Source organism: Cyprinus carpio, chromosome A21 (assembly GCF_018340385.1).
Source record: "Cyprinus carpio isolate SPL01 chromosome A21, ASM1834038v1, whole genome shotgun sequence".
Classification (NCBI taxonomy): domain Eukaryota; kingdom Metazoa; phylum Chordata; class Actinopteri; order Cypriniformes; family Cyprinidae; genus Cyprinus; species Cyprinus carpio.
In genome coordinates, this window is record NC_056592.1 from 12960620 (window position 1) to 12983982 (window position 23363).

At 36.4% G+C, this 23363-nt stretch overlaps 1 protein-coding gene across 1 annotated transcript in view; it reads right to left on the minus strand.

Annotated features, from left to right (window-relative positions):
- Positions 1-6623: 6623 nt before the first annotated feature.
- Positions 6624-23363, minus strand: part of cnksr2b (connector enhancer of kinase suppressor of Ras 2b) — a 38958-nt gene continuing 22218 nt past the window's right edge. The window contains 16 exon segments of the mRNA XM_042710902.1: positions 6624-7597; positions 10546-10745; positions 13463-13985; positions 15203-15306; positions 17266-17333; positions 17574-17645; positions 17766-17839; positions 17968-18143; positions 18682-18733; positions 18832-19037; positions 19640-19729; positions 19958-20148; positions 20983-21116; positions 22019-22165; positions 22981-23042; positions 23198-23264. Of these exon segments, the coding sequence (XP_042566836.1) occupies positions 7547-7597; positions 10546-10745; positions 13463-13985; positions 15203-15306; positions 17266-17333; positions 17574-17645; positions 17766-17839; positions 17968-18143; positions 18682-18733; positions 18832-19037; positions 19640-19729; positions 19958-20148; positions 20983-21116; positions 22019-22165; positions 22981-23042; positions 23198-23264 (2217 nt within the window). The 3' untranslated portion in view covers positions 6624-7546.

Sequence of the window (23363 nt, forward strand, 5' to 3'; positions counted from 1 at the left end):
TGGTTTTCAAGCAGGTCCTGCAAGCACCCATAGGCGTGGGAAGTGCACCCCTATTTTTTTCTGTGGGCATCTGTTTAACTGTTTGGAATTAATAATAATAAAAAATCGGAGTGTCTATTTACACTAGGTGCAAATAGGTTGTCTTGTTGGCAGAGACACCAGTTTCACCCACCAACGTGTGACTTGACTAGTCAAGATTACAAAAGACTTAGTGTAGTGGCTGATAACACATCACATTTTGTATGTCTCCCTATATCTGACAAACCCATTTCAGGTCTTGCAGTCTCTACCTATGAGCTGAAGAGTTGAAACAGGTGTGATAGATGAGGTAGACACAGAAAATGTGCATTGCTGGGGGTGCTCGCAGGACTGGTTTGAAAACTGTTCTGCAGTTCCCAACACCAGAATACCAGTCCTCTGCTGCTGCAGATGTAGGGAATCTTAACCAGTTTTATTGCAAGCAACTACTTTTAATCATTTTCTCATCAAACAACCAGACTAATTAATAGTTCAACACAACCCGTTTTGTAGCAGAGCACAGACAAGGCTTTCTTCTGTGTAGACCAGCGGTTCACAAAGTGATAGACCCATGAAATAATTTGCTATAGCCTACCATCTTTTCCAAACTGTAAAGTCACTTTTTATCATGATACATACTGTGATTTATTCTAAAGTGACTTCAATAATGCATTCAACAACAGATAACCTAAATGTAGACTTAAAAATAGACACGTCAAGTATTCGCTGTGTATTGGTTCATGTTTGTGGCACATGATGTTCAAGGAGACAGAGACACGCTAAAGCAGTGCATTCTGTTGTTTTCTTTATTTTTCAAAGGCATGACTTTTTGTAGTCATTTTGAATGTACACAAAAAAAAACATTTTACCATTCGACTAGGCCAGTGGTTTTCAAACCAGTCCTGCGAGCACCCCCAGCAATGTACATTTTCTGTGTCTACCTCATCTATCACACCTGTTTCAACTCTTCAGCTCATTAGACCGCAAGATCGGAAATGGGTGTGTCAGATATGTGGAGACATACAAAATGTGAGGTGCTAGGGGTGCTTGCATGACCGGTTTGAAAACCACTGTTCTAAAGGCTTACTAGGCCTATCTTCTTTTTTCAAAACACACACACAAAAAATGTCCTGCTCGCACTTACCAGTTTAATGTCAGGGAATGGTGACTTTCACTTTTTATTCTTTAAATGGATGCAATTCTGACGTAAAATAATCTATGCATCTCGTTGTCACACCCCTGGACTCATTATGTTGTGTTTTCCCTCCATGTGTTCCATTCCCCATGTGCTCAGTATAACCCAGTTTCCGTCTTCCCTTGATTATGTCACTATGTTCAGGTGTGTCTCCTTAGTTCCCTTATTAGCCTCATTAACATTCCCCTTATAAGTTTTACTCTGTTCAGTCTTTGGTTGTCTGGTATTGTTTATTCTGTGTACGTGTGCTTAGACCTTGTCTGTGGAGTACCCGCTTTGTGGATTATTAGAGACTTTGTTATTTCATTTTCGTTCTCAATTGTTCCCTCGTGCACCAGATCGTGACACTTGTGGTATAGATTTCAAACGTTCTGAAGGTATGCTGTGGGGTTTGGTGTGAAACAAACTGAAATGGCAAGTTATTACTTTTATGTAAATCTTGTGTTGCATTCCTGTGTGCGAGTGCGCAGGAGTTCGTGCTGTGCACAAGTGCATGTCCTTTTAAAATATCAATTTTTAATTGTAATAAAACAAAAGACTTCATTATAAAACTCAGAAGACTATGTATTTTAATATCTCTATTGTTCTCCTGTTCTCAGTCAGAATGATAGTTTTTGTGTAAACATTAAAGGCCTATTCAGGGCTGGATTGACATAAGGGCTCAGGGCCCACGGACTGAAAGGGCCCAACATGATTTGCTCTGGAGAGCCGCATCTCAGGGACAGCAACACCGAACCGAGCACTCCTTCTGCACCTGAATGAACAAATACAAATTGCAGTTTAATTATGCAAACAGAAAAAAAGATGTGAAAGAGCCCAATTCAGCACCCACACACGCAGAGTTAAGATGTCTCTTAAATTGATTGTGCCTAATTTACTAGCTGCTGTAATGTTAAAGGGATACTCTATCCCAAAATGAAAATTTTGTCATTATTCACTTACCCCCATGTCATTCCAAACCTGTAAAAGCCTAGTTTGTCTTCGGAATACAATTTAAGATGTTTTTGATGAAAATGGGGAGGCTTGAGACTGTCCCATAGACTGCCAAATAAATAACAGTGTGAAGGTCCAGGAAAGTATGAAAAGCATCATCAGAATAGTCCATATGCCATCAGTGATTCAACCGTAACATTATGAAGCGACAAGAATACTTTTTGTACATGAAGAAAACAAAAATAATGACTTTATTCAACAATTCATCTCCTCTGTGTCTCTCCAAATCAGCGTAGCACCATTTTGGCAAATCTGAGCAGTATGCAGATGGTGTACGCTCTTCTGTGTGAGCCGCACTGCTCGGATGCGCTGTTTTCTTTCAAACCAAAGTTTAAATACATGTAAAAAGCATATCCTTGTGGTGCGGCTGACACAGAAGAGCGTACACCGCCTGCGTGCTCGGATTTATAAAAAATCTGGGACCAAAAATTATTCAGACACTTTGACCTGACTGTGATTTGCTTGAGTGTTTTTTCTTTAATTGCTAATGTGAACTTTTTACACACCACAGACTGAACAAAATTAAGCATTGCTTGGTAATTGGTCAACAAAGTATTGATAGTTGTGCAAATATTGTCATACTAACAGTTGTCTGAATTTTTAGTTGATTGTAATCCATTACCTTTCTATCAAAGTTATTTGACGTTATCAAGATGATTATTTTTCTCAAGATTTCTTTTTTTTTCTCTGAGTTCTTGTCATATTTTATTACCATTTTCTAAACTATAGCAAATAAACTGTGATGAAATGTTTAAGGTGTCTGAATAAATTTTGGTTTGACTGTATATTTTATTTTTACAATGATGACTATGCAGTGCTATTTTTACATTAGATTATTCGGTTTCTGTAACTAAACACCTACAAACCTGAAAACAAAAACTATATATATAGTTATAGTTCTAAACATATATAGAACTTATAAACATACAAACATACAAATTAAACAATTTCAAACAGGGCCCACTAGTACAACCTGCACTGGGGCCCCGCAAACCCCAGCTATAGCCCTGAGCGCTGTTATTAAAGCCAAAACATACATGTGGCCTATATTAGCTCTTGACACAAGCACACGCTTCGGGTTTACTGTAGCGCATGCCAAAAGCCAAGTGATGAAACCCACCCGCACAGCGCTGATAACGACTGTAGCTCCACACTTTCACAGCTCTGTTGAAGTGAATCAGCACTTGACCATTTGAATTCGACACATGACACTTATGTGTACAGTACTAAGTATCTGTGGTGAAGCTAGTGGAAACCAGATTGAAGCACCGACCATGTAAACTAATGTGTCGAGGTCAACTTAACAGTAAATAAGCCATTTAATCCACAGCACCACACCCATTAAACATGCAGTTACTGACACTGTAGAAATATGGCAGTAATTATATTTTTTATTAATGTCATGAAAATTATAGGCTACTAAGGCTAGCCTGTTAAATATTGGGTAAAATAAAGGCAATGGGTCACTTTTATAAAGGTTTACTTATAGTTAACTCTGGATTCAAGAATTAGCTTTTCATTAGGCAAACTAGTCCTAATAAACTTTAATTGCAGAAAAATAGGAATTCAATAATTTAGAGCCTGCAATATAATTGAATACTAATATTGTTAAATGCATTTTAATTATTCAAAAATATATATTTTTTTTTCATCTGTTGTTTATTGATAAATAATGTATTTATTCAAATTGCCCAAACCCCAGCAAAACATTTATGGGGGACTGTGTGGGCCAGATGGGCTGAATTTTAGCACCAGTCCAGCCTTAATGATTATCCTCCTCTAGGGCCAGAATGAAGACCTTCTAATAATAAAACTACTTAAAGTAAACTCCTTAAGGGCGCTATGCTCAAAAGTTGTTGCTGCTTCTAGAAACCTGTTTGCTTTGACTTCATATGGTGTTAATGCATTTATTTTTGTAATGTGTTGTAGCCTGGAATATTTAGTGTGCATACTCACTGTATCTCTCTGTGCTGGAGATTTTATATAAAAAAAAAAAAAAAATAATAATTAAACGAATTATTCCTGCGGTAGTAAAAGTTGTGGCACCAAGACAGGCTACTATGAAGGGGGGCCCTTGGGTTTGCTATAGCCCCAGGGCCCTAAGTGTTCTTAATCCAGGCCTGGGCCTATTATATACCCAAATCAAAGCATTATTCTTTCCTTTTTGTATTATTTATTTTGACGAATTAATTAATTAAACAAACAATCAAACTTACTGGAGGACCAGGGTAGGCTATGACAGCTGTCATATCATACCCTGGCATGCCCAGCTGATGCAAAGCATGGAATTTATATCTACACAGAAGAAAGCCCTGTCTAGGCTCTGTCACAGTATGGGTTGTGTCGAGCTATTCATTAGTCTGGTTGTTTGATGAGAAAAATATTAAATGTAGTTGCAATAAAACGGGTTAAGAATCCCTACAACTGCAGCAGCAGAGGACTAATATTCTGCCATGGGAAACTGCAGAAGACCTGATGATGGCACGGTTTGATCCTTGGCTGACCAATCAGCAGAAGAAAAAAAAATGACCAAAAGATACACTGACCGTTCACCAACACCAACACCTTTCTAGTTGAGTTTTAATCAAGGGAAACAGGTACAGAGCATATACCCAGCCAGTTAAGACAGATTGTTCCCATTAATAAGAATGCCTTGGGAACGGTCTCTGTTAGACTAGTTCTTTTATTGTAACCCGCCAAAGCTAACCATTCAACAGGGAGGTTTCTTGTTTGTGACAACTTAAAAAGAACCTACACAAAACGTACTAGGTTTTATTGTTAGAACCAAAAATAACATTCCCAGAATGTTCTTGGAGACAAAAATTGCTAGTTGGGGACATCCATTTACACATGATAATCTAATAGATTAGTGGAAAACAAACTAATATTCAGGATATTTTACATATATTTTACTTTATACAGTATGTGTGATAATTTCCAAAGGTGTTCAATAACTAGTTCATATAGGCTATATATATATATATATGCACTGGTCATTTTTTAATTCTCCATTCATGGTGTCATCTGGGACTTAATCAGCAAAAGACATTTTGTCAACAGCTGGTACTTAGACTGAAAAATAATAGTAATGCCCTTATGTCATTTTAATCGTGTTTAGCCTCATGTAGGCTGAATAAATATCATCTTTCTCCCTCTTTCTTGTGAACAAGATTGAGTCACTGAGCAAATAATCAGTTTGTTTATTCAGACTAAGCTCTCGAATGCTACTTGCTTATGCTGTAGCCATAGGCCTGCGTTTGAAGAATAACTCTTTGATTTACTAAGAGCATTTTGTCTTTTGTTTTTGAACTATTTTTGAATACAGCTTAGCTTCAAATACATTGACAGTAGTTATCATGCCGTTAAGTGAAAACTGAAACGCAAACTAATGGCAGGATGTGGGCTGGTAGGGGATGAACATATTTCGGACATTGACGTGAACGCTAATGATTCTTTCAATTCAAGGATTCGTTCAATAACATTGATTCATGGATAGAGTGACCCTGAAGTGCCCAAGCCAGTTTTACACGTGTAGCGCAATCCAGTAACCATTAAAGTTAATTACAGCCTATTCCCCAGGGTGCAGTGTTGGGTTATCAGATAAAATGAACGCATATTTTGTGAATTAGTTTTCCTAACTGATAGTAGTAGATGAATTGCAATTGTTTTCCCCACCTATACACTTTCAAGTAGGGAGATAACATGTTCACATGTTCTCTAACTTGAAATTTTCATGATGAACAGAACTCAGTGCATTTAACATTTAATGACTATTTGTTGTCTAATAATATATTGATGTAGAACAATGTGACTGACTGATTACAATATCAATGTTCCAGGGTTGTTAAGGTTCTCCAAAAAATTCAAAGAATATCATGGTAGTTGTGCAAAAAAATGCATTCATGCATTCTTTTAGCGTAAATCTGCACTCAGTACTTTACTCTTACTACAGAACAAACCTGTTCAGTTCTGGTTTGTCATCCAAGGGAACACAGTAGCCTACTCAGATTTGAATGAAAACCACTCTCACCCCACTCTCAACAGGAATGCTCTCATTCCTGCCGTTACATCATTTTCCTCATAATGCTGGCTTTAATCAAAGCATTTTAATTGCCAACTGAACCAGAATGAATCGCAATTTTGGTCATGTGCCTTTGATCTAACCAGAGAATAAATATAGTTACTGTAAGTACAATCCAGCTGTCATCATCAGTAGATTTAAGATATTACACAAATCCTAAACATTGTGGAAAATTACATTTCATCTGTTGTCATCTCATCTATAATTTAGAAATAATGTAACTGAATCCATTGGACTGTCCTGAATGATGGCCCAACCCTCTAAATATATAACCATAAAAATAAATAAAAAATCTCACACATGGGTACCAAACAAGTACTTAATTGATACTTAAGATAATGTCAAAACATCAAACAATTTATTGATAAAATTACTTTTTTGGAGATACTAGAACACTGGCACTTTCACATGAAAGTTTCATTTTGTTAAAGATTTTTCAGGAACACATGAAAAGGAATTTACACTTGCAGTTATCTTCAGATAACACATAATTGAGCATACAAAACAATGTACAAACATCTCAATAAATATCATGCTTACAAAAATAGACAGTGTTAAACTAATTAATCGTTTTAGTTCAACATTATTGCAAGAACCTTGCTGCTAGGGTGCAAACGGTCAGAATATTACAACATACATTATATACAACAAACCTAGGCTTTCAACACACCCTAACACAGACACGCAATCATTGCATCCTGTCAATCCTTCTCTTACACTCATAGTTACATTTACCATTGAAAAATGTTAGTTTCAGTGAAGCTGGAATTAACACTCTCAGTTAAGACACATCACAGACAAAAAAAATCTATTAACCAGACAATGGCCATGCAAATCAGATTTAGAACAAAATCATTTCTATATCAGTAGTTTTATTCTTTCCCTAAATTTGTTTTTCAGCCATGACAGACTACTGTAGGGTAGAATTCATTGGAAGTGCAGTTATTTGGTCTCTGATGGAGGCCAAAGTCATTATAACGAACACAAATAATTCAAGAGAAAAGAACTTTACATACAAAATAATGCCAAAATTAGAATGTGCAATAACATAAAGCAAAGAAAGTGAGTGCAACAAGAGGAAAATCATGAATGCTGCAACAAAAAAAAGAGTAAAAGAGTGAGAAATATTCCTTAGGAAAGACGTAGATGTTTGATAAAAGAAACTACGAAGAACCCTCCAGGGAAAGAGAGAAGAGCTTTTTTAGCAGATCTGGCTGAAATGACTGGTGCTGTGCCCTGCTGTGTCTCTGCATCTCTGGCTACACATCCCGATGGATGATCTTAGTCTCTGCCTCTTGAAGTGGGATGTCCTGTCAAAACAAGACACCATGATTAATGATGTGCATTAAATTATGCAACACATGCCTATGAACAAAAAAAATAAAAATAATAAATATTTAAAACACAGAAAAACATTTTCAAAATTTTTTTTACAAAATCTACCAAAAAGAAAAAAAAAAATCATCTCTCAAAAAACATTTAAATAAATTACAACAAATTAAAAAAACATAAAAAATTCACTAAAAACATTAAAAACATTAGATATTATGACATAATAAATAACAACATTTTAAAATAAACTATACTATTATTCATTTAGTTTTTAAAATAAACCACACAATAAATCATTTTTTTTATTCATTTTTGTACATAATACTTTAATTAAAATTAACTAACTTGAAATGTTCTAGAAATTTCAGACTGTGATTAGTGTGAAAAAAAATGTTTTCAGCAAAGATGCATTAAACTGATTAAAAGGGGGGGGGGGGCATGATTTCAACAAAAATATTAATCAGCACAATTGTTTTCAACATTGATAATAATAAGAATTGTTTCTTGAGCAGCAAATCATTTTATCAGAATGGTTTCTGAAGGATCATGTGACACTGAAGACTGGAGTAATGATGCTGAGTAATTCAGTCTTTCCATCACAGGAATAAATTGCATTTAAAGGGGTCATATGATGCTGTTTTAAAGATCATTAATTTTGTTTATTTGGAGTAACAGAATATGTTGACATGCTTTAATGATCAAAAAACACATTATTTTTCAAAACTGTACATTATTGTAGGTCCTCTATGCCCCGCCTCTCTCAAATGCATCGTTTTCTACAAAGTCCTTCCTTCTGACAAGCGCAGTCTGCTCTTATTGGCCAACTGACCCAGTGCATTGTGATTGACCGAACACCGCAAGCACTCGTCAGAAATGTAACACCTCTTTCCCTATTCGCGAGCTTCATCTTTCAAAATAAATTTAAAGACAGTTAATAATGTCTTTAGTTTTACCATCAGTTCAAGCTGGAAATGGGAACAGAGTCGCGTGACAGACACAGTGATGATGCTCGTATGTGTCTGCAGTACACAAGCCACGGATGGTTAAGACAGCTGACTCCACTGTGTGAGCCTGTCTCTCTCTCTCTCTCTCTCTCTCTCTCTCTCTCTCTCTCTCTCGCACACACACACAAACACACACACACACACACACACACACACACAAACACAATCACACAAAACGCTGCATTTGAACAGTCAATAGCAAATACTTAAACTAATAACAAAACAGTAGCTGATTCAGAAGTGCTAGATTGTAACAGCAAAGTCAGAATTACAAAATCCCCAAACCAAAACAAAGGGTCGTCCATAAAATGCGTTGCTATTCTGTTGTAAGTAATCTTAAAGATTCCTAAATGCATCTATTTTCGGAAGGCCAAAGTGCTTTTGCTTTCGCCTAGAAACACACAGCATCTCCCTGACATGACTGCTTCAACACTAACTGCGGTTACTGAAACCACGCCTTCTTTCTTTGCGTGAACATTTGGATGGCATTAAGTAAATATTTCCACATAGTGATGTAGATATGTGGGGGCGTGTTAGAACGAGCCGTTTTGGGGGGTGTGGCAGAGTCTTAACTTTGATAAAGAATATCTCTTTTGATTTGAGACTTTACAGATCTTCTTTATGCACCAAGAGCTTGTAACACTCCAAAGAGAAAGGAAAAATTTAAATAGCATCATATGACCCCTTTAAAAATCTAGTTATTTTCATTTGTAGCAATATACAGTGGTGGACAGTAACGGAGTAGCTTTACTTTGTTACTGTACTTAAGTACATTTTTCAAGTTTCTGTACTTTACTGGAGTAGTTTTATTTTGAGTAACTTTTACTTTTACTTCACCACATTCCAAAACATAAGATCGTATTTTTACTTCACTACATTTCATAAAACATATTGTTACTCACGTGCTCCGACACGCAGAAGCAGTGTCTGATTCAAGAACGAACTGATCCTTTTAAATCTGTTCGCAAATCACACCAAACGATTCATTCACGAATTAGAATGATCCGATTGCAGCTGTTCTCAAATTGACAACTCACTGATTCAAATGAACCGTTTAGTGCGTGTCTCCAGTGAACTGAATTCACAAGTAAGTACCGGGAGATCTTGTGATCGCGCACTTTAAATAAAATATTGTTAGCTGATGCTAACTGTCTAGCTAACAAGCTTGCTGGTGCTAAGTTGAGGTAATTTTTATTTATAAAGTCCAAATATTTTTATTTAACCACCTAGATAGATTGCATCTCAGGAAAAAAGAAAGGATGTGATGTTCAGAACATGGTAACTGCAGTAATTATCAAAGTGGGAAGTGATGCCCTCTGGGGGCATTTGGCCAGGGGTGTTTCTACACCACAGACAAGGTTTGAGAAGAAAATATCATTATGAAAATATAATTTTGTAATAATAACTGCCTAACTTAAGGTCTTATTCTCATGTCATATATAACTATGATGTTCTGCAAAACAACAAACTTTAAAACACGTTCTCTTACTGGTGAAAATCAGATGGCCAAATCTGTTTTCTCTGAGGTACATCGCATCGAGTAAAATTGAAAATGCTACTATAAAATTAAATTAAGTAGAGTAAAATTGCAAAAGGAATCTATCTATCAGTACTTTTCAACACTGGCAATAATACAATACAACTGTTACAACTTCATATCTGTACTTTTACTCAAGTACTTGATCTGTGTACTTTGTCCAACACTGGCAATAATACAATACAACTGTTTTTACTTTGTTAGATCAAATAAATATGGCTGTGGTTACAAAAAGTGATTTCTTTTAAAAAAGAAACTTTTGAATGGAAGTGTATATATGTTAGGTTAGGATTTTGGGATTTAAAAACGGTATCCCTAAACTAATACATCTTACACTAATGCTATGAACTATGTTTTTGTGGACATCGACCGCTAAAAGCTGTACCTTGAATGAGTTCTGAAGGATTCGCAGGCGGTGCAGCTTTTCATTAAGTAACGGATCATTGCAGCGGCGGACGAATGATCGCTTGTACTCTAATCGAGAAGAGGACCTGTGCTCATTGACAGGCGATAGATTAGTCCTCTCCAGAGCCCTGTACAAATCCCCCAACGAGTCAGCCTGGTGCCTGCGCTCCCGCTCTGGACCTACAGAGGGCAGTGAAGAGTTACTTACAATGACACCATAATTTTCACCACAATTGAAATGTTTTACAATTAAAAAACTGCCCAATTATATGGTTTAGTATATTAGTAATGGTTATTCCAATAACCATCGTAAAGCATGTAAATACATTAATATGGTACTATATGCATGTTTAAAATACAACTCTCAGGTTATATAACAGGAATTCTCAGCTCTGTCTTTTCATCAAGCTCTGTCTTTTCAGGGTGAAAACCCTTGCTATAGTACAACTTGTAATTATCACAATAACTGATCCCACTAAGGAATAAAAATACATAACGACCATAAAGAAACAAACCTCCGAAAAAACATGAGACAAAAATAGAGAGAGAACGGCCCTAAAGCCACATTCCTCTGTTCCATCCTGAGACGACATTAACACGGACTGAAGGGACTCCTCCTCGTGTGCTTTGAGGCACAGTTTAGTTCTGAGGAACAGTGAATGTGTGGAACAGAAAGGAGGGATGAAGAAGTTTAGACAGGGATGAGAGCTGTCACGTTGGATTAGAAGGACTGCACCTAATATGAGGCTATTGGAGGTCTTAAGGGAGATGGGTATTCAGCTTAGGGATTTGCAGCTACAGTGCATCTTAATCAAGCAGCAATATGTTCATCATTACAGGCTACAAATACAAATAACTGGAGCACTGAAGCAAAATGCAGCATCCTCTGAATGACATTTTGCAGCAAAAAAATAAATAAAATAAATCTATCATGATACCTAATAAAAAGAAACAAAACAAAATAAGAAAAAATACCAGAATCGTAATTATCAATCCAACAATAACAAAACCAAATAAATTAAAAAATATTATTTCAAAAAAAAATAATAATAATAATAAAAAAAAATTACCTGTTAATATAATCAATACCATATTAAAAATAAATATTAAGAAAAACAATAAAAGATTAATTAATAATATATAAAAATAATCAAAATATAAACTATATTAAATAATATAATAATAATAAAAATAATATTATCTTAAATTATTATTACTATTAAATAATAAACAAGATGCATTTTCAAATAATAACAATAATAATAAAATATTAATACTGAATAAAATATTCATATTATTATTCAAATAATATTCTCATTAAACAGAATAAAAATAATAATCTGTTAAAATAATCAGTATCAGATTAATTATAAATAATGACAAATGATTCACAAAATTATTAATAATAAATTATTATTATTAATCATAAAAATATTATTATTGTTGTTTCCTCATGTTGCTGTTTTTTTTTAGGCATAAAATTTTATTTTGAAATTACGGTGCAGAACTGTGTCCAATTAGACATGTTGACGATATTCGATAAAGCGGTATATCGCGGTAATGAGAGCTGCACAATATTGTTTATCGTGGGCACTGCAAATACCTAATTATATATTACAATTATTCAGAATTTGGAATGCATTTTAAGAATACTTAGGCTGATGTAAACGTCAAAATGCACAACGCTGCTGAATGTTGCTTGAAAGACGTGTGAGCTCTGATGTAAACAAGCACACATGAGAAGCACATTGGGGGACACGCTGAATGAAAGCACATTCAGTCTCTGACAGCAGATGGCACTAAACTGCAGAAAATGCAGCCCTTACCCTGGAAACCCCATAAATAAAGCATCTGCTACTTACTAAAAAAGCAATATAACGTGAGTAATATTTAGATATTTCCAGGTTCTTATCCATTTTAATCTGGACTACAAAATACCCTAGATATTGCAGAAGTGTTTTGATTCTTTATTGGGATGTTTAATGGGCCTCATCTAGTTACATTACAATCAATGTTAAAAAAATTTCTAAACAATCATAAATCTTAGTATTAATATTTAATATAAATTTGTTAAAATCGAAAGTTGCATTTATTTAATGAGCTAACATAAACTAAGACTTGAATTTTTTAAATTATTAGTAAGATAATAGCAAATGTAGCTATTTCTTATTGTGAATGTTAATAAATTAACTAAGGGTACAAATGATGTCTTATTATAAAGTAATACCTAATGGGTCTTTAAAAATAATTTGCACTTTAATCGAAATAAAATTTTTACTTTTAAATATATTTTTTGTATTGCTTTATTGTATTTAAATAATCAGTTACTTTTGTTACAAGAATTAAAATTATTTTTAACCTGTTAAAATATTATCACTTTTTTGACACTTATTTTCAATACCGTGATAATACCGCATACCGTGACAAAACATTATCAATTAATTGCAACAGGAAAATTTGATACCGGCATATCCCTAAATCCAGTTATGCATATTGATAAAAAAAATAATATTGTGGATAAATAATTAATAATTATAAATCACAATAGTTATAATAATATTCTGATCATGATTATTATAATTCAAATATTCATAATGTTCAAAATGCATATTGGTTGATCACTATTAAAACATAAAAAACAAACAAAAACTTGGTTGTTGTTATTATTATTATTATTATAGTATTCATAAAATGTATTCAAAATGCATATCAGTTTAACACTATCAAAAACATGTTTGAAAGTGAAGAGATTCTGGAAATCAACAATGTAATGATAAACAGGCACACCCTTAATAACGCCTTAATAAAACTACTCACATACCTTTGCTTACACATGCTAACCCACCCACTAACTTGTCTCTGTATATCTGGTCAAAGTTAGTTCCCAGTTTCCTGACCTGTGTCTCTGGCATGGGCCCGGCTCAGGTGGTAGCGCTGTGCATCTGCGTGTTCAGCTGCATTGGTGGCAGCCAGGATGGCATGAAGACCACTGTCACGGGGCAAGGTGAAACTGCGGTGCTTGCTTCCTACTCCACCACCTTCTAATCCCTCTCCTCTTCCTAAACCTGTGAAGGGCTTTTGGCTGGGCTGGGTGGGTGTAATGGGCGGGACGTAGTGCTCTGGGGGCAGTCCGTGCTGGGCGGGGAGCGTCGACTGGCGGCGGAGCTCGACGGGCATGCCTCGACTGGGGTCAATGAACACAGAGTCGTCCAATGGCAGTGTCTGCAGGAAATGGAGGCCAGAGCTAGTGAGGGGCGTCTCGATGAGGTCCTGCCACGAACGCCGCTGGCTGGCAGACTTTCTGCCAGGGGAGCTTGCGCTGCTCACACTGCCCCCCTGTTTCTCAGAGAGCGGGGAGCGGGACTGGATGGTCTCCACGGAGGGTGGGCGGATGTGTTGGGACTCCTGGAACGGACTTGCCTGTAACACAGAGGGTGGGACAACATGCACGGTAGTTGGTAGTCTGTATATTTTACGACTTTTAGAGTTTGGTGCATCAAGAACCATAAATCCAGAACGAAGGACACCTATAACAAGAGGGGCATTTATATCCCTGTATTCCATTTACTCTGCTGTCTTCTTTTACAAGCTCACCGCTGTCACCCTTAGTTATGCTCTGCCTGAATGGAACGATCTAAGACAGCAACACATTACGCACACACAACTCTCCTTCATTAAGATTACAGAGAGCTGGAGCCAGAAGACCACTTTAAAAAAAGTGCCTTTTGACTATGAGTTTACAGCGGCCACAATCATCCCCTGGGTCTAAATAATTAATGTGTCCTTTATCTCCATTCTCTCCATCCCTTCACACCTCATTCTTCATCCTGCTCTCCCTCCCTCTCTGCCCTTCTCTTGTCTTTCACCATTGTTTCACCTCATTTGTTTCCTTCATTCTTAGTTTTATTTATGCAGAATACACTGCTGTTCAGAAGTTTGGGGTCAGTGATTTTTTTTTATTAATTAAAACTCAGTAAAGACATTTTTAAATTCAAAAAATCAAAATTTAAATAAAAGACACCCATAATAACATAAATAATTAAATTAAAAATAAAAAAAACTCCATCAAACTTCTTTTGATCAAAGAATCAAAAAAAGTGCATTACTGTTTGTTAGACTTGAAGGATCTCAGACACTTTGATCTTCTGAGATACGAACAATACAAAGATAGTGTATTGACAACATACACACACCTGTTTCCACATCTCACTGAGAGAAGATGCATGAAAACAGTCATGTTTGGTATCATTTGAATTGTCTCCATGTGACTGGTACAATGGTCTCAATCTTACAATAAGTAGACTAAAAGGTAAAACAGATCCTAAGAGTTCAGAGATATGTTGCTTACTGTAGTCGGTGTGCCATTTCCTGTGTCTTTCATGCAAATTACTATCTGTCCCCATACTATCTGTGAGCATAAGAGACTTCAAAAACACAAAAAAAAAGAACTCCCTGATCCAGAGCAGAATGGAGTTGCATGATTTTGCATGGACCGAGGAGGACTCGGAGAGTCCAATATGGCACGAGTAAAACTTATTGGCCAGTAATGCAATGACATGTCAGCAAGAACTCACACGTTAAACAAAGTGCAAACACAGGAACCCAAGCAACAACAAAAAAAGACAGACAAGACTTACCGAGGTGGAGTGAGGGTAAGTGTCATATGGAGGTGGAGGGCTATCCTGTTTGGGTGTTGAGGACATGTGATCAGCGTCCTCAACATCACACCAACACCATCATTCTCACAAAACCACAACAAAAAACACAAAATGACACCAAAAATAAATAAAACACAACATTACAACAAAAACAATCAAGAGGGTCTGGCTGCAGACTTGCACTTGCATTCTCAGACTTGCACTCTCAGACACTTGTGCTTCCGCTAGTGACATCTCTTGCAGTCTTTATTTTTTATTTTGTTGAATTATTTATTACTTTTTGTTTGAATCTCCCAACCATTTTATAACAGTAGCCAGGTGGCGAAGACAAGAAAAAAGAAACTAAATTACAAAGTCACTTGCAATCGCTACTTGCACTCTCCGCTACCTGTGACGTCACTTGCAATCAACACAAATCGTGCATGTTGCCAATGGAGACAAGACGCTGTGGTGGTGATTAAACGATTAAAACTAATTTAGTACTATAACGTACAGGGTCCTGCAAGAAAAAGACAAGACCCGCAAATCCGCGGCCACAGAACAGCAGAATATGAACGCAATGAAAAAAGTCTTTCGTTAAGTGTTTTCCTCCTGTAGAAAAAACAAACACTTAACATGGCTTAATGTATTAAGATGCTATTAAAATATCAAATTAAATATACAGTTCATTAATATAATGAATATGTATATAGTATTTTCCTCACATACCGCAAAATGTGGCATAATGGACTAAGATGATAAAGGCCAAACTCAATATGCTCTACATTATTAAAATACATAACTAATATGTACAGGCAAGCAGGTGAGCCCAGAATAAACGCAACACGCGAAGTTTCACGTTAAGCATTTTTCCATATAGAATAAACAGTCTACAACTCGTTTATATCACTGTCTTTGTCCATTAAGCTACATTATGTGTTTTATTTCTAATGATTTTCTATAGGAGGAAAACGTTTAATGTACAATTTAACGCACTGCGTTCTGTACTCGTCTGCTTGCCTGTACGGAGTTGATCCTTTTAAAATCACTTAATGCATTTCATAATGCATGTTCATATTTGCTGGTCTGTATATACATTGAGTCAACAACAAGACATATAGGCTAGGCCTACTGAATTGTCTTTATCATCTTAGTCTGTTATTAGGCCACATTAAGCGTTTTACTGTATGGGAGGACAAAGTTTGCGCATTGTGTTCATAGCCATCTGCTTGCCTTGTAGTACATTAAATAATAACTATATATCGAATTTGGTCTTTTAAATTGAACTTAAGAATGCTTAACTAGAGACTTCGCGCATTGTGTTTATATTCTCCACATCAGTAAAAAACTAAAAGAAAGACTTGTCTCATTGTGTTTATATTCTGCTGTTCTTCTTCCACTTATCACCTGTCCTTTTCTCCCTTTGCAGGACCCTGTACGTTATAGTACTAAATTAATTTTAATCGTTTAATCACCACCACAGCGTCTTGTCTCCATTGACAACATGCACGATTTGTGTTGATTGCAAGTGACGTCACAGGTAGAGGAGAGTGCAAGTAGCGATTGCAAGTGACTTTGTAATTTAGTTTTCTTTTTTTCTTGTCTTCACCACCTGGCTACTGTTATAAAATGTTGAGAGATTCAAACAAAAAGTTATCAAAAGCAGGCAGTAAAAGTAAATTAATTTGAAAAAGTGTCTGAGAGTGCAAGTCTGAGAATGCAAGTGCAAGTCTGCAGCCAGACCCTTCTCAGAATAATGACATTTGAACGCTGTGGAAAGCAGGCAGTAAAAGCAAAAAAAATTAATTTGAAAGATGTTTGTGTACATTTCTTGTCATCATTTTAGCATTTAGTCATTAAATGATAAAGAACAAATTATACTGACAAATAATAAAAAAATGACCTCCTTTATTTTTACCAAAACACCCCATACATGCATCCAACATGTTGTACAGTACTTCAGATGCATATATTTATAGGACTTGCAGACCAGACCACACAAAGTCAGAGTGGGAGAATAATTGATCCGACAAGCTTAGTGGAGCATGAAGGCATCTTCTCACCGTGATCCTGTCGAATCCTCTTCTGCTCCGAGTGAGCTGTTGCCGCCATGTTCAGTCGACTGAGCCACCTGCGAGCAAACATAAAAAAACCAAAAGTTACCTGGGGAGCTCTTCAAACTGCTGAAATGCAGAGCTGAAACAGTCTTTCGGGATGTCGCTAAAATTAGTAGCTTCAATCAGCACATGAAAAATTAAATGAGATGCGGGAGCCTGACTAGAGCACTCATGAGGAATTGACAATGTTTCAGAATACATTATGAGTCTCTTATGCTTCTATAGGCATGCTGGAAAGTTTCTTTTCATCTTACCTATTCATATCATCCATGTTGTCCGCAGCAAAGTAGAAGCTTTTGATTTTAGGATGGCAAGCCTTAAAAGCACTGAAAACAGGCAAGAGATACAAAGTCAGCATTGTATGCAAAGCTGCATTAAAGTTTTTTTATGAGAACTGTTAGTTTTTTATGAGAACTGTTTCACTTCTAGTTTATTCTACTACTCACAACTTTTTGCGACATTCGTTTGCCTGATCAATGTTGAACTCAGGCAGGCTGACAAAGCCCTCTGCTTTCTCATCCTGAGAAAGAACAGAGATGAAAATCTGAGATATACTGATGTGTTCTGGGTAAGCAGGGAGTTTATTTAGGCAGCCTAATGGGCCATTTTGTGCTTTCATCATGCAGATGAACGACCTTGTGCCCTCACCTCTTCATTGGTGTACCAATATAGGCAGGCATCTTTCAGCACAACCCAGTATTTCTTCCATTTCTGAGAGAAGTAACTCTTTGCATCCTTCTTCTTCCAGAGCCAGCCCTCACAATCACCCTGACCCAAGTCCCTGCAGGAGATTCGCCGCTTACTAATGGAGGGCAGGGATCCAGCTGAGAAGGACAAAGAGAGAGAGAGATCAGAGACGTCAGCGTGGGCAATATAAATGAAAGGACTGGCAGGAATAGTATCAAAACAGTGTCTTTTTGATGTACTGCCATATAATGGCAGAGAAATGTCTTGACATAACAGTTATTCAGAGTGAGAATTTGTGACTGGATTTGTGTAGGAAAAAAATAACTGCACTGCAAAAATCTTTTCTCAATCAGTGTTTTGAGAAAAGAAAGAAAAAAATTACATCAAAATTAAAAAATTAATATCAACAAATACATCTTGAATTGTTTATTTTTTCCTACCCCAATTCTTTTAGATTCTTTGAAATCAAAACCTACTGTATACAAATGTCTTATCTGAAGAATGATTCAATATTTTTCCTGGAAAAAAAATATATATATATTTTTGCAATGTGTCAAGCATTTTAATGTAATAACTACATGCCAGATCCAGATCTGAAATGTTTACCAAAAAGATTTCTTTTGTCTACAGAGATGAGGTTTCAGAGCTAGCAGAATTCAACATTTGACATCTTACCTCTTAACTTCACTTTCTTAGACCGGGAAAGCATGGACAATAAATCAAATTACTTAAAGATACAAAACAAAAACAAAAATTAAAACATATCATTCACACACTTATAAATTAAAACAGTAAATTCAACAATATTTCTTTCAGCACACTCACAAGATAGACAGATGATGTTTCAGATGTGGGTGTGGCCAGGGAGTCTTGCTGCAGCATGTCCATCTGAAGGGTGGGGACTAGGGCGTAGTGGGCGGGGCTAACACCCTTCTCACTCTTCCTTCTACTACGCCGACTGCTGCGACGTCCAGTGTGGTACTCCTCTGTTCCCGCCTTGTCCTCACTCACATATCGCAGCAGGGAGTTTTCTGTTAATAAACATGTGGGATTATGAAACTACATGGTGATTATAAAATAGGACAAAGCACATTTTCAATGCACTGCCTGTTTTTAAAATTTAATAAAGCAGTTTTGATTCTGCCTTTTAAATAATGAAATGGTTAGAGTTTAAATCAAATTATTCAGAGATCTCCTGATCAAAGAATACGTCTGAAAGATGCTGTGTTGCACATGCACAAATTTGATATAAATTCTGCCAGCGTGACTAAAGAAAGCATTCTCTCTGCTCCCACTCCTTCAGCAACAGAGCCTGGCCTCAACCAATGAGAAGCCAACATCTTGGCAAGACCTCTATGTTGGAGTTACCATGGCAATGCAAAACCAAAAAAATCCCAAAATCTCAAATAAAGAGCCAGCGAGATACTGGCAGACTGATCCCAGCATAAATGAGGTAAATATAAGGGAGATGAGGACAATCTGAACACAATGTCCAAAGATTTTAAAATGTGCCAACGGGGAGGTCAGGGCTAAAGTGATGAAATCACTGCTTCAGAATAACCTAAGGAAAAGATATCAAAACGTCATCCTCCTCAATGCTCATCCACCCACATACAAACACACACATACACACCTCTTCTGATCTCTTTCTTCAGCTTGGCGGGATCTTCATAGTCTCCAACCCAGTTATATTCCACAGGCATAGAAATAGGCCTCAGCCGTCCTAGTACACAAGCACAGAGAAATCGAAACAAAATCAAATTATACATTACAGCACAATACACATATTGGGGCAGGAGTAGAAGATTAAGTATAAATGAATAGTTATGTTTACTGCAATGATTTATGGCCATTTTAATGTAATGTACGTCTGCATATATTGTATACAGTATGTGTTGCAGATAAAAACAGCCTGCAAAGACCAAACATCATCATGTAAGAAAGCATGTACCATATGTAGGAGTGCTGTCCCTTCGTACGGGTGGAGGGCCCTGATTCTGATCATACTCGTAACAGTACAGGACCGCATCCTCATCTAACAGAGGGAATCGCCTCCGGCACTCCTGATCCAGGAAGGAGTTGGGCGAATCAGAACCTTTAGCAGCCTGCTGGAAGTTGCTGGTCAGATTTCCTATGTCGTCTCTGCAATGGTAAGTGAAATCTTTTGCTCCACAGATCTTAAATGCGAACTAAATTTTGACCGTTCCAAAAATATAAATGACTTCCGGTGCAAAAATAACCACCACAGTGTTACAATGCAGTTGCTAAGGTGTTTCTGGTTGCTTACTGGTTGAACCAAAAAGATCCATCTCCAAATGGTCTCATGATATTTTGCTCTTTATGGCTTGATATTTTTCACTTGAAGAAGTCTGAGGTCAGTAAGATTTTCTTAAAGAAATTAATAATATTATTTAGCAAGTAATAAAAAAACCTATAAAACAAAAGTATATTGGCTTCCACAAAAATATGAAGGAGCACAGCTGCTAAATATGTTAACAAAACTGCTTTTAACAATTGACAACAAATAAGAAATATTATCTTGGAGCACGAATCAGCATATTAAAAGAAATATTCTTGATCACGATTGACACTAAAATGATCAATGACACTGAAGACTGGAGTAATGGCTGCTTAAAATCCAGCTTTGCCAGCAAAGGAATAAATTACATTTTGAAATATACTCAAATAGAAATGTCACAACATCACATTGTTTAGACTTTGTTCTGTCTAGTTAGTTGTCAGGGTTTCTGATTTGAGTTCTTCATTATGTTCAGGTGTGTCTTGTTAATTATCCTAGTTTGGTCTGTATATTTATGCTAATAAATGCAAACTCGGTGAGCATCAGATACTTCTTTAAAAAAAACAATTCTTTCTGACCCTAAACTTTTGTACAGTTCTCAAAAAGTGAGTGTTGAGGTGCTTTCATACATATATACAGTGTGCATATGTGTACTAGTTTGTGTTGTAACACTGTACCTGGGTGTATATGGGTCATCTGGGGGAGGGGGGATGAAGAGGTCCTGTAGAGCGCAGCTGTCCCGTCTGGATGGGGTGCTGAGGGTGCTGGATGGTGTGGCCACACCACTGCTGGGGCTGGGAGGAATGATGGGCTAAAAACAGTGGTACAGTTAGCTTTAGCATTTCTAACATCCCTTAGGAAAGTTGTTCAAATACTTTTGCGTTTTGATGCAGGCCATTTTCAAAAGTTTACTTGTCAGTAAAGAGTGCTTTCATTATTCATCATTTCATAGCAGGTAAAGAAACATAAAATGTGTACAAATGTCCTCTTCATTTCACACAGATATATGAAATACATATGGTATTTGACGAATACTAAAGAAAATGAATTAAAAAAAAATTTAAGTCAACAATAATATAGTAATTTCCCTAAAAATGAAGCACTCATCCCAGTGGTGGAATATCTGACCCTTGTGTGTCTGAGGAAGAAGACATGAGAAAAAATCAGCATCTCTCTCATTTAGGTGTTCACTCATGCTGATTCTATGTCCTCTTGCTTTTATGTATTCAAAACACAAAACATGGCTTTGGTTTTGTGTAAATAAAATGCTTTTTTCAGTGTCTTCAACTTTGCTGTTGTCATGACAATCAGTGTGACTTGTTCGCTGTTAGCTGTGCCATCGAAACGGCAAAGAAGAAATAAATATGCTCAATTTATATACTGAACAGTCAAGCGTCTAAAATGACATTCCACATTTTCCTCTAAGGGCCACAGTAAAGCTTCCTGATGTGCCAGGGCTTCAGTGGAGCAGCAGAGGAGATTGAGGAAGGAGGGATAAGCACCAGATTAGAGGTAAAAATATGAACGAGAAAAAAAGTGAGGTTGGTGGAAAGATTTGCCATGCAATATAGTTGGCCAAAGCCCTAAGGGAAGGGAAGAGTGCTCTTAATGCTGCTAAAAAAAGAACAGGCACAGATTGGGGGACTACGCCATGGCATATCATCAATTCTCACACACCACTTAATCCTCGTACTGCACACATCCCATCAGTACCTGCAGGGCGAGGGGCTTCCATCTCATGTTCTTGAGTAAGGCTGGGGCTGACGTGAGAGTGCTTTGAGGTCGTTTCTTTAGCGTGAGGGTCACACCCGCAGGATTGCTACGTAAAGAGTTTACTAGGTTCTTCAGCTGCCAGCCCACCTACGCAAGTCAAACACACGTGTTCACCTCATAACACAACAGTCAGAAAAGAATTCAAATCCTTCCAGCTTTATGTCGTCTTGTTAACGGGGTCATTCTTCATGTCCCCACCATATACTGTACGTCTTAATATATTGGTTAAATCATTAAACGAGATGGAAAACTATACACTTTACCATTCAAAAATTTGGGGTCTGTGAGACTTTTTAATAAGAAGTCTCTTATGCTCAACATGGCTGCATTTATTTTGTCAACAATATAGTAAAAATAGTAATATTGTGAAATATGAATAAAATGTAAAATAAATTCTGTCTATTTGAATATATTTAAAAATATTATTTATTCCTGTGCCAGGAAAGCTGAATTTTTGCAACCATTACTGCAGTCTGCAGTGTCACATGATTCTTCAGAAATCATTCTAATAGGATGAATTAGTGTTCATGTAACATATTATTATTAATGTTGAAAAAAGTTTTTTGGAAAAAAAAATTCAGGATTCTCTGAAGAATAAAAAGATCAAAATAACTATTTGAAATACATATTTTTTTTTGTAACAATGTAAAAGTCTCACTGTCACTTTTGATCAATTAAATATACTGTTGCTGAAAAAAATTATGAATTTCTAAAAAAACAAAAAAAAAACGACTATCTTAATTGTAATCTTAATCAATCACTTAAACTAACAATAGATATTTCAAATCAAACTAAATATTTAATTTCATATAAATTTCAAGTCAATCCCTCATTGACCAGGAATGATCAGGCCATGTTATCAGTCATTGGGTAAAATTATTGTGTGCAATCAATACACTCACCACTGTCTGATGATTGACCTGTATGACCTCATCACCAGCATGGATTTTCTTACAGCGGTAATCTATCAAACATGGCAAAACACACAATTGAAAGACATTGGATTCCACATGATAAAACACAACTGCTTTTATAATTACATGTACTACCAATGTCCTTTCTTTGGCTGAACTGTCCATGCATGTCATATTGAGATTGTACTGAAAGATTGAAAATGACCACTCACTCCCTCTGTAGTGCCCGTGATGACATGTAGGCCATCATATGTTGATTTGATGTACATGCCCTAGGGCAAGGAGAAAGACACTTTAGAGCCATTGCCTGAAAATATCAGACACATACTGGGAAAACACTGAAAGAAGCTTGTTGACATGAAATGCAAGCA